Source organism: Candoia aspera, chromosome 1 (genome assembly GCF_035149785.1).
Source record: "Candoia aspera isolate rCanAsp1 chromosome 1, rCanAsp1.hap2, whole genome shotgun sequence".
Classification (NCBI taxonomy): Eukaryota; Metazoa; Chordata; class Lepidosauria; order Squamata; family Boidae; genus Candoia; species Candoia aspera.
In genome coordinates, this window is record NC_086153.1 from 81,705,389 (window position 1) to 81,718,601 (window position 13,213).

At 38.3% G+C, this 13,213-nt stretch overlaps 1 protein-coding gene across 2 annotated transcripts in view; it reads right to left on the reverse strand.

Moving 5' to 3' along the window:
- TULP4 (TUB like protein 4) overlaps window positions 1–13,213 on the reverse strand; it is a 108,179-nt gene that overhangs the window by 11,215 nt on the left and 83,751 nt on the right. For both annotated transcript variants that reach the window (XM_063308024.1, XM_063308034.1), the window contains 8 exons: window positions 10,983–11,117; window positions 10,030–10,196; window positions 9,393–9,617; window positions 8,307–8,541; window positions 7,560–7,704; window positions 3,834–3,978; window positions 3,248–3,341; window positions 2,325–2,468 (listed from right to left, as the gene is read on the reverse strand). In XM_063308024.1, coding sequence (XP_063164094.1) covers window positions 2,325–2,468; window positions 3,248–3,341; window positions 3,834–3,978; window positions 7,560–7,704; window positions 8,307–8,541; window positions 9,393–9,617; window positions 10,030–10,196; window positions 10,983–11,117 — 1,290 coding nt within the window. The remainder of the gene's footprint in view (window positions 1–2,324; window positions 2,469–3,247; window positions 3,342–3,833; window positions 3,979–7,559; window positions 7,705–8,306; window positions 8,542–9,392; window positions 9,618–10,029; window positions 10,197–10,982; window positions 11,118–13,213) is intronic.

The window sequence follows — 13,213 nt, forward strand, 5'->3', positions numbered from 1 at the left end:
TCATGAGAAGCAGATCAAATAGCTGGGGAACATGCATTCTTTCTGCAAAGTATCTTTGCCCCCAGTCACAAGAAATATTCTGGTTTAAAGGGAATCTTGCTTAGCTGAAACTCTTTTAAACTAACTGCTTAAATATGGTTAAAAAGGAAAATGTGAATTTGTCCAACGAGAAGGCTAGAATTGAATATACATAAACCCTTATTATCAACCATCTACTATTCCTTGATCGTGTGAGTAAAGGATGAACAGCATGACTAGGAATGAGTAGTTCCCAGGCTGCAGTGAACCATTATGTCACTATAACAAGGTAGCCTCTCCCCAAGGCCATCAAGAGAATGGCTAAGTATTTATTAAGCTCACAAACATGGGAGTAAACAGACTAGTATTCAAACCTTGGAGTGCAGACCTCCATAAAGGCTTTGATTTCTGTGTGCTGCAGTGAGAAAATGTATGTGCTTAAAGCTTCAGTTTTGTCTGATAAGGAGACTAATTCAGCCAAGTCATGCATGTGAGTCATCTGCCAAATAAGCCAATTCCTGAATAAATGGTTAAATGATTAGAGAGCCAAGATTTACAGATCAGGCTGGTGTGAAGCTGAACCGTCTGTTCAGGTAAAATTAGGCTCTTTGAGGCAATTCAGTAAAGTGAGTAGTCATAGAAAACGTTTTAATTTATATTATTAGAGCCAAGCAGTTATGAAAGCACAGTAGTAATATGATCTGAACATACTGAAGATTGTGAATGCACCTATCCACCACTTCAATCTAAATAATCTTCTTTAAAAAATAGCGTTGTATTAGAAATGAATAAAAGCTACCATTAAAGACACTTGAATATAAACAGAAAAAAACTTTGTGAATTTTTCTTCCTAGTTTCATTTTGATAAAGTCTTCAAAAGCCTGAAATGATGGGGTATCCAACTTACACAGGCATGCAAGTATTCCTTTCTATAAAAGCAAAAACTTATCTCTCCTTCTAAAACCCGGACATGGAAAAATAAGATGAACACACAAAAGTCCTGAGTTCCAGGCAATATTGTTGTTGCTTAATCTCCGGTCATTTGGCAGGAATTGTATTCTATCAAGGCATATTGTTTTTTGTCATTAAGAAATGCTCCTATCTCACCCGGTTCTCAGTAACTGTGATTTCAAATCTTTGTGTCGTATTAAAACTTAGCTTCAGTAAGTTTGCAAATTTGTAAATGATGTAATACTAATGACTGATGATTAAATCCTCAATTCCACTAATGGCTGTCAAGTTCCCAAGAAGCCCTAACTAGCAGTGCTTGGATCAAATCTGGATCCAGTCCATGAATCCATTTAAAGTCAATTAATTAACAGCACACCCCACAATACATAAATTAGTTATTATTTATGTTTTCTTGTTGATATATATAGACTGCTAAAGTTTCTTTGCCCTGTTGGGTTAGTTCTTAATGTTATTATTCAGAACATAATAGGAACTAGATGTTGATGTTTTCCTACTAACGATTAAGACTGCTATTGTACCTAATCATTTTGGCCGGGTGAAGAGGTTGTATTTGATTGACTCCTTTCATGTGCTTGATGCAAATCGCCTGGGGGGAGGATCCTGCCCGGACTTGTTTCTTACTTCCTCTTTTTTTCTCTCTGCCGATATGTAGCGAGCCAGGCTTGCTCTCAATGAGAGCTAAGTCCTTTAAATATGTTTTGCTTTTTGTAAATAAATTATTTTTATAGAAATGCCTGGTGTGTGACTTTTCTGATCTCTCCTGGGCTAAAGGCTTTCCCAGCATTCTGCCAACACTAGAACCTCCAGTAGATTGATCTGGCATATCTCCAACTTTATATTCCTTACAGGGTCTTGGAAAGACAAAGAAGAAAGTTCTATTCAAACTGGAAAGAGCTGACGAAAGTCTTGGACACTACCAGGAATTCAAGTTCTATTAAATTCCACAATTGCTGGATGCCTTGTACACCATCCAGCTCCTCAGGCTTTTTCATCGCCCAGCCTTCATCAGACCTCTCTGCTCAACAAGCAACAGAAGCAGGAGGTTGATAATGGGAGGAATTATCTGCACTGGACAGGATCCAGAACTCTGGAAAGGCTTCTTAGGATCTATTATGTCCCTGATGAGACCACTAAAAACAGACTATCAATTTTGGAGTCCATGACCTCATTACAAACTCCAAAACAAGGAGGGTGCTCAAAACATCTCTTTATGATCACCCTTATACATTCTTCAAATCGTGTTAATAGAATCATGTACCCTGAGCTCTTTATTTCCAGCAAAACCACAGTTTGCATACTTCATTAAGGATATAAATATTCAAGTTAAATCTCACCTGGCAAATCATCTTCATCTTCACTAAAAACATTGGGATTGAAAACAGGCAGGTTGATATAATCAGTGAAAATCTTCCGCACTTCTGGGAGATATATGGTCATTTGCCTGGGCTGAAGATGCAACAAGCTGGTTTTATAGATAACTGCAGAAAGGATGCCAAAAGAGGTGGGGGGAAGAAAACATTTCTTATGAAGAAAAGATAAAAGGAATCTGTTACTGCTGCTTCAGTTGTGACCAAGCTCCAACATGGAAAGTGCTTCTGCTTATAAAAATGTGCGCAGTAACCATGCCCAGTAGTAGTACTATAAGCCCAATTCATAATCAGTAATGGCCTCACTAAAATGTATAGACAAATTACTTTGATTTCTTTCTGTAATGATAGTTTTATTATAATGTTTTAATCTATCAGTTAAAAATAAAAACAAAAAATCCAAAGATCAAAAAATGCAAACTTCAGGCCATAAATTAATAGTGAATTAACAATCATGACTGATTTAGGTGAAGCAGTCCTGTGAATAATGCAACATGAACTGAGGAAGCCTTTAGAGATGTTGAAGAATCATTTCAGATCATTCACAAGACTAGTCATCTCCCCAAATAATTGCAGTGAAAACCTGTTCATAGTAACTTCATCACATAACATGTGATTACAGGAATTATCCCTTCCTGCCAAGATAACAGCAACTGGCATTAAACCCAGGCAAGGCAGAACATGACAAACCCCTGAGTACATCTGGACATGTTACCAATTTTTTAATGCAGCTAGACACTTCCATTCTAAAATGTTTTTGTTGTTTATTCTATTAGTTATACCTTTACTATTTCTAAACAAAATTGTGTGTGTTATTTAAAAAAAAAATTGTATGAATTTCTGGTTAGGAAGGAACTGAAATGAAGGAAAAGTTCTGGACTAATATTTACCTGCACCGAGATTGGTTGGTAGGAATGCAGCCAAACCCACAATTTTAAATTTGGTTCCCCAGATATTTGATGTCACCTGAGCAAGGTAGTTGTGCTGCAATGAAAAGACATAGCAAAATAACAACAAGCCTATAAAAATCACTTTAGAGCATTTATAAACATTATTTTAATCAGCTTTATAGCAACAGCCCTATAAGACAACTCCAGAATGTAAATGGGGTCACTGAAGAACAGTGGCTTGTCTTAGGCCACACTAAAAAATTGAAGATGAAATCATATTAGATCAGATCAGATACCAGATTAGAACCATTATCTACATGGAAATTTCAGGCTGTGACCTAGCTCAAAACAAGGAACATTTTTGTGGGATGCAGGCCTCTTCCCTGAAGGTTATGGACTAATTTACCATACTGGCCCAGTCTGAGTTGATAGTAGATATTTTTTAACTTCTAAATATAGGGCAGAGAAAGTATGACTGAGGAACATTTTATTTGTTTGTTTGTTTAAATTTATTGGCCACCCAACTCCAATGGACTCTGGGCTGGTGTAATGCTGGTAAGGAGACAATTAGATAGCCATGAAGTACCTGAGTGATGTCTTCCAAAGGAAATTCTCTACGAGTTAGGCTAGGCGATCCTATGGAGGGCTTCCTTATTGGCAACCTGGGAGATCTTGATATCTCCTGAGCAGCCCGTGATAATTTTGGAGATTTGCGAGCCTCTATATTAATTCTGCAAACAAAATTAAAAAGTCACATAAGCATAAATAGTTATGATCTGTCTCTCTACAACACAGCGGGCAGCCTATGGTCTACTGATCTGATCTGCAAGCTACAAGGGAAGAGCTTTCTCTGGCAGCATAGAAGAGCAAGATTCCTCCTTTCTGCCAGCAAAAGGATGCATGCCATAGCTTCAGATTTTCTCCCAGCAAGAGAGATTGAAAATCAGTGCATTTTCACTGCCTTCAACAGACAAAAAACCATAGTGATAGAATGGGAAAGTGATGAGACTTCCTGGTTCCTCTCAGGCTGAAAATGATGATACACCTTGTGCTGCAGGAAGCAAAAATGCAGTTATTCTCCTTCTGGGAAGCTGCACATGTGCTTCTGCACACATGTGGATGCATTCATGATGGAGTAAGATTTTGCACAGGTGTAGCTGTGAAGGCCAATAGCCTGAGTTATATGGAGTAGGTATAAATGGTTGCCCATCCCTGCTCATTGAACAGGAAATGGGAATACTATTAGCCAAGCAGAGGTTAGAATAAAAGATGTACACTTTTCAAGGGTAAAGATGGAAAAAGTACACTGCAGCTCCTCAGCCATTCCCTCAACCAGCAGAATAAATGGTTGGTCAGTCATTAATCTAGTTTCTCTTCTGATTGGGACTTCCAGGGGAGTATGACAAACTAAAGATGGCTCTGTGGAAGCGGAGCCAACAACCATGGCAAAGATCAAGGAACCAATGAGTAGACCGATTCCTTGGAACCTTTCTGGATAAGGAGAGGATGGGAGATTGCCCACATGTGCTCCAGATGGCTGCTCCTCATGAAGAGACCACAGGATAGCAGTCTTCTGTAGATTTGAGTGCAGGGAGAGGAAGGGATTAGCATCTTGCTTGCAACCATGGCGGAGCCTTTTAAAAGACACTAAGTTCGCAAACCTCACTTTCTAATCACTTTTGGAAATTGCCTATTAACCATTTTAAAGCTATCAGAGACCTTCAGAACAACAAGTTTGAAAAGTTTTCATTGGGTGAGTTTATCTTCAACTCTGAACAAAAGAAAATTAATTATATGTTTAAGAACTTAAAAAATCTGAAATAAACAGCAAAAAGCTAAATAAGATTTTGATCTTAGAAAGTTATAAATGTACTAAGGGTCCAGATAAATTTGGAATATTGACACTTTTATAATAAGAATTAATTATAAAGAATTTATAATTGGAAATTATAATTGGAAATAGATCATTGGAAATAGATCTGTTTTGGTTTTTGGAAGACATAACAGAGATAAGCAATTTGATGATTTAAAAATTGGACACTAGAGGGAACTAAAGATTTTAGGTAGAGGAAAAAATTGCAAGCCTATAAAATGCAAAAAGTTGTGACAATGAAAATACTGAAGGAGACTTTTGAAGAATGGAGTCAGAAATTAGTAGCCACAATATCAACAATGTCAGTAATGACATCTGCTTCTATGGATAGACTATGTCCAAAAGATGTTATTGAAGAAATGACAGATGTAGAACACATGTTATCTGACAAGATAGAGATGGTATTGAAAGTAGATTTACAACTGACAGGCCAAGAGAAGAACTTGGAAAAGGATGTTTCATTGGATCTACAAAAGAAATCAGCTGATGTTTTAAAAACCAAAAGGGAAATGATAAACCAAGAGAGTGACTTGGACAATTTTTTTCTTATTGGATTTATGAAAGAGGCTTGTGGAAGCCTTGAAGAACTCTGTGCGATGGGACAAAGAAGAAATGAAGAGAAATCAAATCCTATGACAATATTTGAATGAACTAAAGATTAAGACCGTTAGAAATAAAAGGGAGGAATATAAAGTTGGTTTATTTGGTCAAGGTTAAAACAAGGTATGTTGTTACTTCTGGCAACCCTTTATGGACTTTCTGATGATGCCACGACTGAAAAGATTATGCTTTATGGATTTGTCTATAGATAAGGGATGAGATATGGGATGAAGAGGTAATTGTTTGTAACCTGAGAGGGGGTGAAGAGTCACTAAATTTGTTTATACTTGTGATGAATGTTGGAAGTAACTTCTTTATGTATTTCTTTTTCTTTATTATATTCTTGCTTTTTTCTTTCTTCCCTCTTCTTTTTTTCACCTATTTTCTTGTATTTTTTTCCTTTCTCTTCTTTTCTCTTTAAGTTTAGTTTGTGTTAGATTTTACTATTATAATCAAAATTCTTAATAAAATTATATATATAAAAATAATTTCTCTTCTGATTGTTTAGTAGGCTTGTCTGTTGTTTCATATCTAGCTATCTATCTTAAAGTACTGTTCATGTACTTAACCAGTTTCTATGCCTCATATTAATCAAAAGCATTTCTTAAAAAGTGCAAACTTTTAAAGAAAAGATTGGAGGGAGGTTTGTTATAAACATCCTAAGGAGCTAGCCAATCTTCATCATGTGCTACTGGCTTTAGCTTTATTCTTGCTGAATTTTCCCCCAGAACCTGACACTGGAAAGGTAAGGCATGTATGCAGCAGAAGACTTCCAAATGGGCCATACTGTACTATATCAAATCATCATATGTATCTTTAACTATTTTAGAGGCCTACATCATCCAAAGAAACTTTGTACAATACAGATGTGGCCAAAAATATCTGCACTATGGATTATGGAATAAAGAATGGTGGATGCCATTTACTTGTTTCAGTTTCAACTTATTTTATAGCAATATAGGATTTGTTGGGAAAAAGTGGAGGGGTACTAATACTTTTGGCCACATCTGTATCACTGTTCATTGGCAAGCACTGATGTTCCAATGCAGGAGTTTTTCATATGAAAAAAGCACAGTTATAGTGTAACAGCTGGGGAAGCATTTTTTTTTCTTTGCTGGTTAACATCCAGGTTCAGAACCAGAACAATTTTATGCCTACACATCAAACATGAGCATCAGGTTTAATACTCTGTGAAAAGTATTCTCAGGTCAACAGGACTTAGGAGAGGTTTAGGGCAGTGTTCTGTAACAGAAGTCTCATGGCTGAAACAGAGAATTTCAGAGAAGGATAATGCTCTTTTCAAAATCATTGAGCTGGAACCCGTCAAAGAACCACTCAGTTCAGCCCAATCCTCACAGCAGAAAATTATTCATGGGGCAGAACTGAACCATTTGAGAAATAAAAACTCTCTTGACGGTGCTGATGAACTGGGCAATCAATTTACCAAAATATGAGCAAAGAAAGAAAAAGAAAAGAAATGTGTCTGAAAGAGAACAGAAAACTTGGCAAGTACCTTGTTACATTATATGCTTAATCAAACATCTGAAATTGTTCAACATCCGAGAGAGACAGAGAAAAATATTAGCTATCTACTTTATGCAAGTCTTGGCACTGATTTGATGAATTTTCGATAACAAATCTGGGAATCATGGCTGCTTTACTCTGATAGTTAATCACAGAAGAGAATTCTAAGGTTCTGAACAAGTTTTATAGTGGAAAAAATCAGTGTTTCTTAAGTGGCCAGTTTCTTATGCCCCAAGAATATTTCCCTTCATTCTAACTTTATAGGATGCCCTCTCTGCACAATCAAAATTCATATACAGACAGAAAAAAGAATACCTGGGAAGTTTGGGTGATTTACTAGCACGGGTGATTTTGGGAGATTTTTTTCCAGCCCAGTCATCACTCAGTTCAATATCGCTGGAATCGGAGCAGTTGCAGCTGTCAATCATGGTGGAAATCAAGCTGTTTCCATAGATTTCATCTATATATAGGCCCCAGAAAAAAAGGAAGAAGGAATCATTTCACAGATCAGTTCCCAATTACAACTGTCAGACATCTCTAGCATATTCTATAAGTAGTAGCTGCTATATGACTGCAGTATGGAACACTCTGAAATCAAGCAAATGGTGCTCAGTTATCTGAGTTGACAAGTATCTCTTCAAAATTGAAAAACATGTCTGAGCAGTTTAAGATATTTTCCCCCACCACTCCCGTCAGGACATAGAATATTATAAGATACTACAATCTGAAGTATAACAGTTATGTTACATTCATTTAGAATAACTGATAGGAGGGGGGAAAATAGCATTGCTATCTATTCTCAAGTAGGTGAACTAGTTTTATGGATTAGCAGAGGGTGAATTTCTATATGTCATTCCAATGATTTGTTCCAAGAACAAGATATGAAGCTTAAGGCTCACTGATGAAAGACAACAGCAGATCCACAGCAGAGCTTTTGTGCATCTTAAAATAAGCTATTTATAATACAATAAATGACATTTGCATAATAAATCCATGCACAACATGGATCTCTCACATCAACCAGAACTGGAATCTAAGAGCAGACCACTCAAAGCTCTGTACCTGCTTTTCCATCTGTCTTAGGATCCATGATGACAAACTCAGGCCTCAGTTTACTAATTCGACGTCCTTTCAAAATAGGCACCAGACCACCCAAATATTCCAAATACAATGTATAGCAAGGACCTCCGACTTCTGGGTCATCTTCTGTCCTCTTCATAGTGCAGTGAAGCCTTTCATTGCCAGATGTTGGGTAGCTAACAAAATCTCGCATGTTGTTAGGATCTGGGATAGGAGGCTGGGTTAAATATAGAATGAAAAAATCAAGTCATACCAGTCATCCTACCGCCGAGAGTTCTACTGTCCAAGAAGGCCTGCCCAATATTACTCTGATTCTTGTACATACTTCAAACCAATGATTAAGCATCTGACATTATTCAGTTGTGGAGAAAGCTCTGCTGTATGCATAAGTGTAATAAGCAACAGTGGTGTTAGTTAAGTGGAGCTTTTTCAAGTAGCTCCTGTAAAAGCCAAGCACAAAGGCTTTGTGGTTCAGCAAGGAAATGAACTGAATTAATGTTTATGAAGGCTAGTCAGCTAAAAATGGCTTAGATTTCTTCTTGACAGACTTTGAATCTAGTCCAATGAATTCAGTGGAAATTGCTCTCAAGTAAAGGCAGGGAAGAGGGTTGGCAACTTAGCAGAGGTCATGGCCAGTGATATCATAATATCTCCACAACAGGTAGGCCAAATTTCTGGTCTGGTTTTGAGGGTAAAGGGTGTTTAAGGGGTACAAGTGATGTCTTCATTCAAGCCATAAGATCATTTTGCAACTTGAACCCTGAGGGGAAAAAATCAGTCTGATCTGGGTTGTTGTTCTTTAAAATCTCTCCCAACATCCAAAATGGGTAAGAAATTAGATTCCCCCTTACCTCAGGAGTGCTTTGAGGGCAAAAAGGTGGGTGTTTGGGAACTGCACGTGCCCTACAGGCTGTGGGTTGCCCACCACTGTTGTAAAAGACTGCTGCCTTAACCACAATATGAATCTCTACTTCATTTTTTAATGTCAGTCCCTTGCATAGTTTAAGCTCTACTTATCTTCCATTCCAAGCTATTTTTGACTGATGTATCACCCCACCATTGATTTACCTTGATGGTTGGTGTAAAGGCAGTGGTTAGGTATGAACAAAGCCGAGGAGGCAGGGTTAATTTACTGATATCTTTGTCATCTCGCAAAGAGCTGGCAATTGTTTGCTGGCACAGAAGCTGTAAGCTGGACACTCGGTGCTCTACTCGGACAACGTACAGAGCAGGACCAGAAGCCATGAGCAGACGTGAATCCCTATGACCCCAGCAGATTGAGATTATGGGCCGCTGGGTGGAAAAAATATATATTTTAGATTTTTCTCTCTCAATGAATCACATTTTAATGCCTTTTCAATAAGATGTACGTATTTCATTGCCCATACAACTTTCTTTGAATATATTGAGGTTACAGATAATTAAAGCCTGATCAGCATGTTCAAGTGTTTTTGTCTTCCTAGGACTGAACTACTCCTAACTGTACCAATCTTCAATTGCTAGGAAAGGTTATTAGTCCACTACTGGAAACCTTGTTATTGTTTCAATATTTTCTCCACTATTTTATTAACCATAGTTAAATAAGTCACAGTGATTCTGTCCAACTTCATTCATATCTGTACCATCATGATAGTAATTTTTCTATATGAGAATATAAGTTGCTTTTTTACCTGCCTGAGGTAATGCTCTTCAGCATAACCCTTACCTGCACAGGGGTCTCCAGCGTATAGATGTGTTCTCCATGAACATTGTAGAACTTGACGAGTGCACTTTTCAGAAAGGAAGCAGTGTTAAGCTCAGCTAGTTGGCTTAGTTTTTCCATGCCTGCTACAGCCAGCAAGTCTCCTTGCGTGCACCATTGAGCCACTACATCTGAAGCCACAAAAGAGGAGAAGCTTAGCAAACAGATCCTCTCATAGATGCATATATTTATCCTTGACCCATCTTCCTCACAAGAATGCTTAATAGGACTGCCACTAATTAAGAAATAAGCGAAACAGCACACAAACATGAATGAACATATTACAAAAACAGCACTAACAGTCCCTCCCCCTTGCCTATTCTTCCTCTCTCATCCTATATGTCCAGGCAAGCCTTTCAATCACCACATGACAATTTTCAAAATATTTCACTTGACAGAAAGGCTGGGCTTAGACATCATGCAATTCATAAGCCATGGTTCACAAACCACAATAGCTGGGTTCATGAATCACGCTAGGCGAACACCATACTGGGACCTTACATTAGCATGGGGAAAAAAGATCATGAAAAAATATAAATTTGACTTCATCTTATTTACAGTTAAGTTTAATTAAAATAGCTAATGTTGAGTACTCTCCAGTCTTGCATTTCCCCCTTCTAACACTTTAAAATCACCATTACTAACAACTTTAGATGGTGTGATGGAGACAAAGATTTTGAAAGGCTGGGTTACTGAGCTGAGCCCAGGATGTGAAGCAACCACCCCATGAGCGTACAGAGAGAAACAAAACTAGCAACCACTTTGTTTGAAAAAGAATCCCTTTGTTAAGTTTTCCCTTTGACAAGTAGGTGTCACTACTGCTGGCGAAAAGCATTGCAGAGAGCTGCTGAGCTTCATGGGACGGATGCTGTCAAACCAATCAAAATTAAAGCAAACAAGATGCTTCCCTTCCGTACCTTTTAACCCTGAGCGGATGATGGTAGGAGATAAGTCGTCATAGTTGTTCATTAAGCTAATGTCTCCTGATGTGAAGCTGACAGTGAGAAGCTGTTTGGTGTTCTGAACCAGGACTGGATATACCGCTGGACCATCTGCAAGGTCAAAAAATTAGAACGAAAAATAGATGTTGAAACCAGATTTCCAGTTCCACATTGTCTGGTAAGACCTTGAGTGCAGAGTTTCCCAGCATGCCCTTTGATGTATCAGAAACAGACACCATCCTCCTTCCAGTATGGTCTATAATGTTAATGCCACAGTCTTAATACTTTCTCAATGGCCCATTGAAGTCCAAGTTTTCTCTTCCTCAACCCAGTGCCTTCCAGGCTACAATCGCCATTAACCTCACCCCATGCTGCATCAGGATATTGGAAATTGTGGGCCATTATCACTAGGCTGGAGAATATTGCTCCACCCCTCAATTAGAGATCCTTCTGTGAGCACTCTAAAGGGACTCTTACTTTATTTTGGTCTACCTACTATTTGAGAAAGTTTGCCACATTTTATAAAAGCTAGGTTGCTTGATGGAAGACCTCCCTCCCCTTAAATGTACATTTTATAGCATGGTCAGAATGGCCTACATGGATCACATTGGTCCAGGAGCTTATGAAGACCTCTGTCCATGTGGTTCAGCTGCATAAATATGTTTGTAAACTGTGCCAGCAGAAGACTTTCTAAAGTACAATATTTTGCTTGCATAACTTGGAAACAAGCCAAGAAGTATTTGCCTGTACCCAGGCTGACATGTAGACAAAGGCAATGGCTTGGGCCAATACAGAGGCATAATATGGAGGGCCAACTATGCGAAGAGAAGAAAAAGTCTGGTGTGTTTGAACTAATCTCACTAGTATCCAAAGGTTGCCAACAGGAAGCTAATGGACCAGACCTGGCTCTTGAAGCAACACTGTATATGACTCCTGTGTTTCATAACATTCTGATCAACATGTGAAAAATCTTACTGCCTTTCACTTACAAGGGAAAGAAGCATAGATTCACACCATGCTCTTTTATACAAAGTTTATTTCAGTACTAACTCATTCACATTCTGGAAATGGAAAAGATTGGGGAGGGAACCATTCATTTCTCAAGTCCTCCAGATTTGAAACCTCATAAAATTGGAATATCCATTGTCATACTTGGGAAGCCCTTCCTATTAGGTGACCCTGACTTTAAAACAGAACTTGACCATACGTGAGAAGGCAGGACAGGATGGGTCCTGAGAACACATAAGCTACTAAAAAGCAGTGTCATGTTTCTATAAGACTATTTCTTTAGGGTTCACATTTATACTTTACATATTGTATATTATATATTTAAGCACTAATATATGTAGCACCATCTGCAGCATTCATTATATAATGCTTCTTGATCCAACTCATTGGAGCTTCTGCCACTGCACGACAAAGACGTTCTTCAAACGTCACCCTACATGTATTCTGGCTAATTCATGGGGATTTGAAATCCAGTATCATATAACTGATACTGTTTTACGGATCTAATTCAACCAACTCCCTCCTCCTCATCTATGTGAGTCAAAACCAGATCAGTGGAGCATACAATGCTTCACAAGAATATGCAATATTAGCATAATCAACAGAAGTAGGCTTGTACCAAGCTCGCCCACTGCTGACTGACTCAGCATCATTTACACATTTGCCAGCTTTATTCTTCTACAGAAAGGCACATGACACTGAAAGCAATCTCAAAATGAACCTCCTGTCCTAATCTATTATAAATCTGAAGTATTCCAGTGAAGGGAAACAGCAACATTGGGAGCAGCCTGTTTCATAGATTCGTCTGGAGATGCCATGAATATTGGAGTTTGCATGCTCAGAATGAAAACCAAATCCTTGGAACTTTCTCTCTTTTGCTTTCTCTCTTTGGCCTTGGGAAGGAAGTTGTTTTCTCTTACGTGGCACTGTCAGATAGGGCACAGGCAGAATAAGACATTTGACTTACAGAGAGGAGTGCTTGCAGTTTGACATTTCACTGAGGCTGAGTGGATCTGCCTCGATCAGCCACTTTGTTCTGCTAACAAGGGCTTCTGCACCCGTAACAGAAGCCCCTGTTACTTACAGAAGTGAAGCATTTGCTCCACTCCCCTGAAAAAAAGTGGGGTACTGCTTTGCCAAGTCACTTCAGAATACCTCTTCTAAGATGTACACAGTTCCAAGGGGCACATTTTAAATTT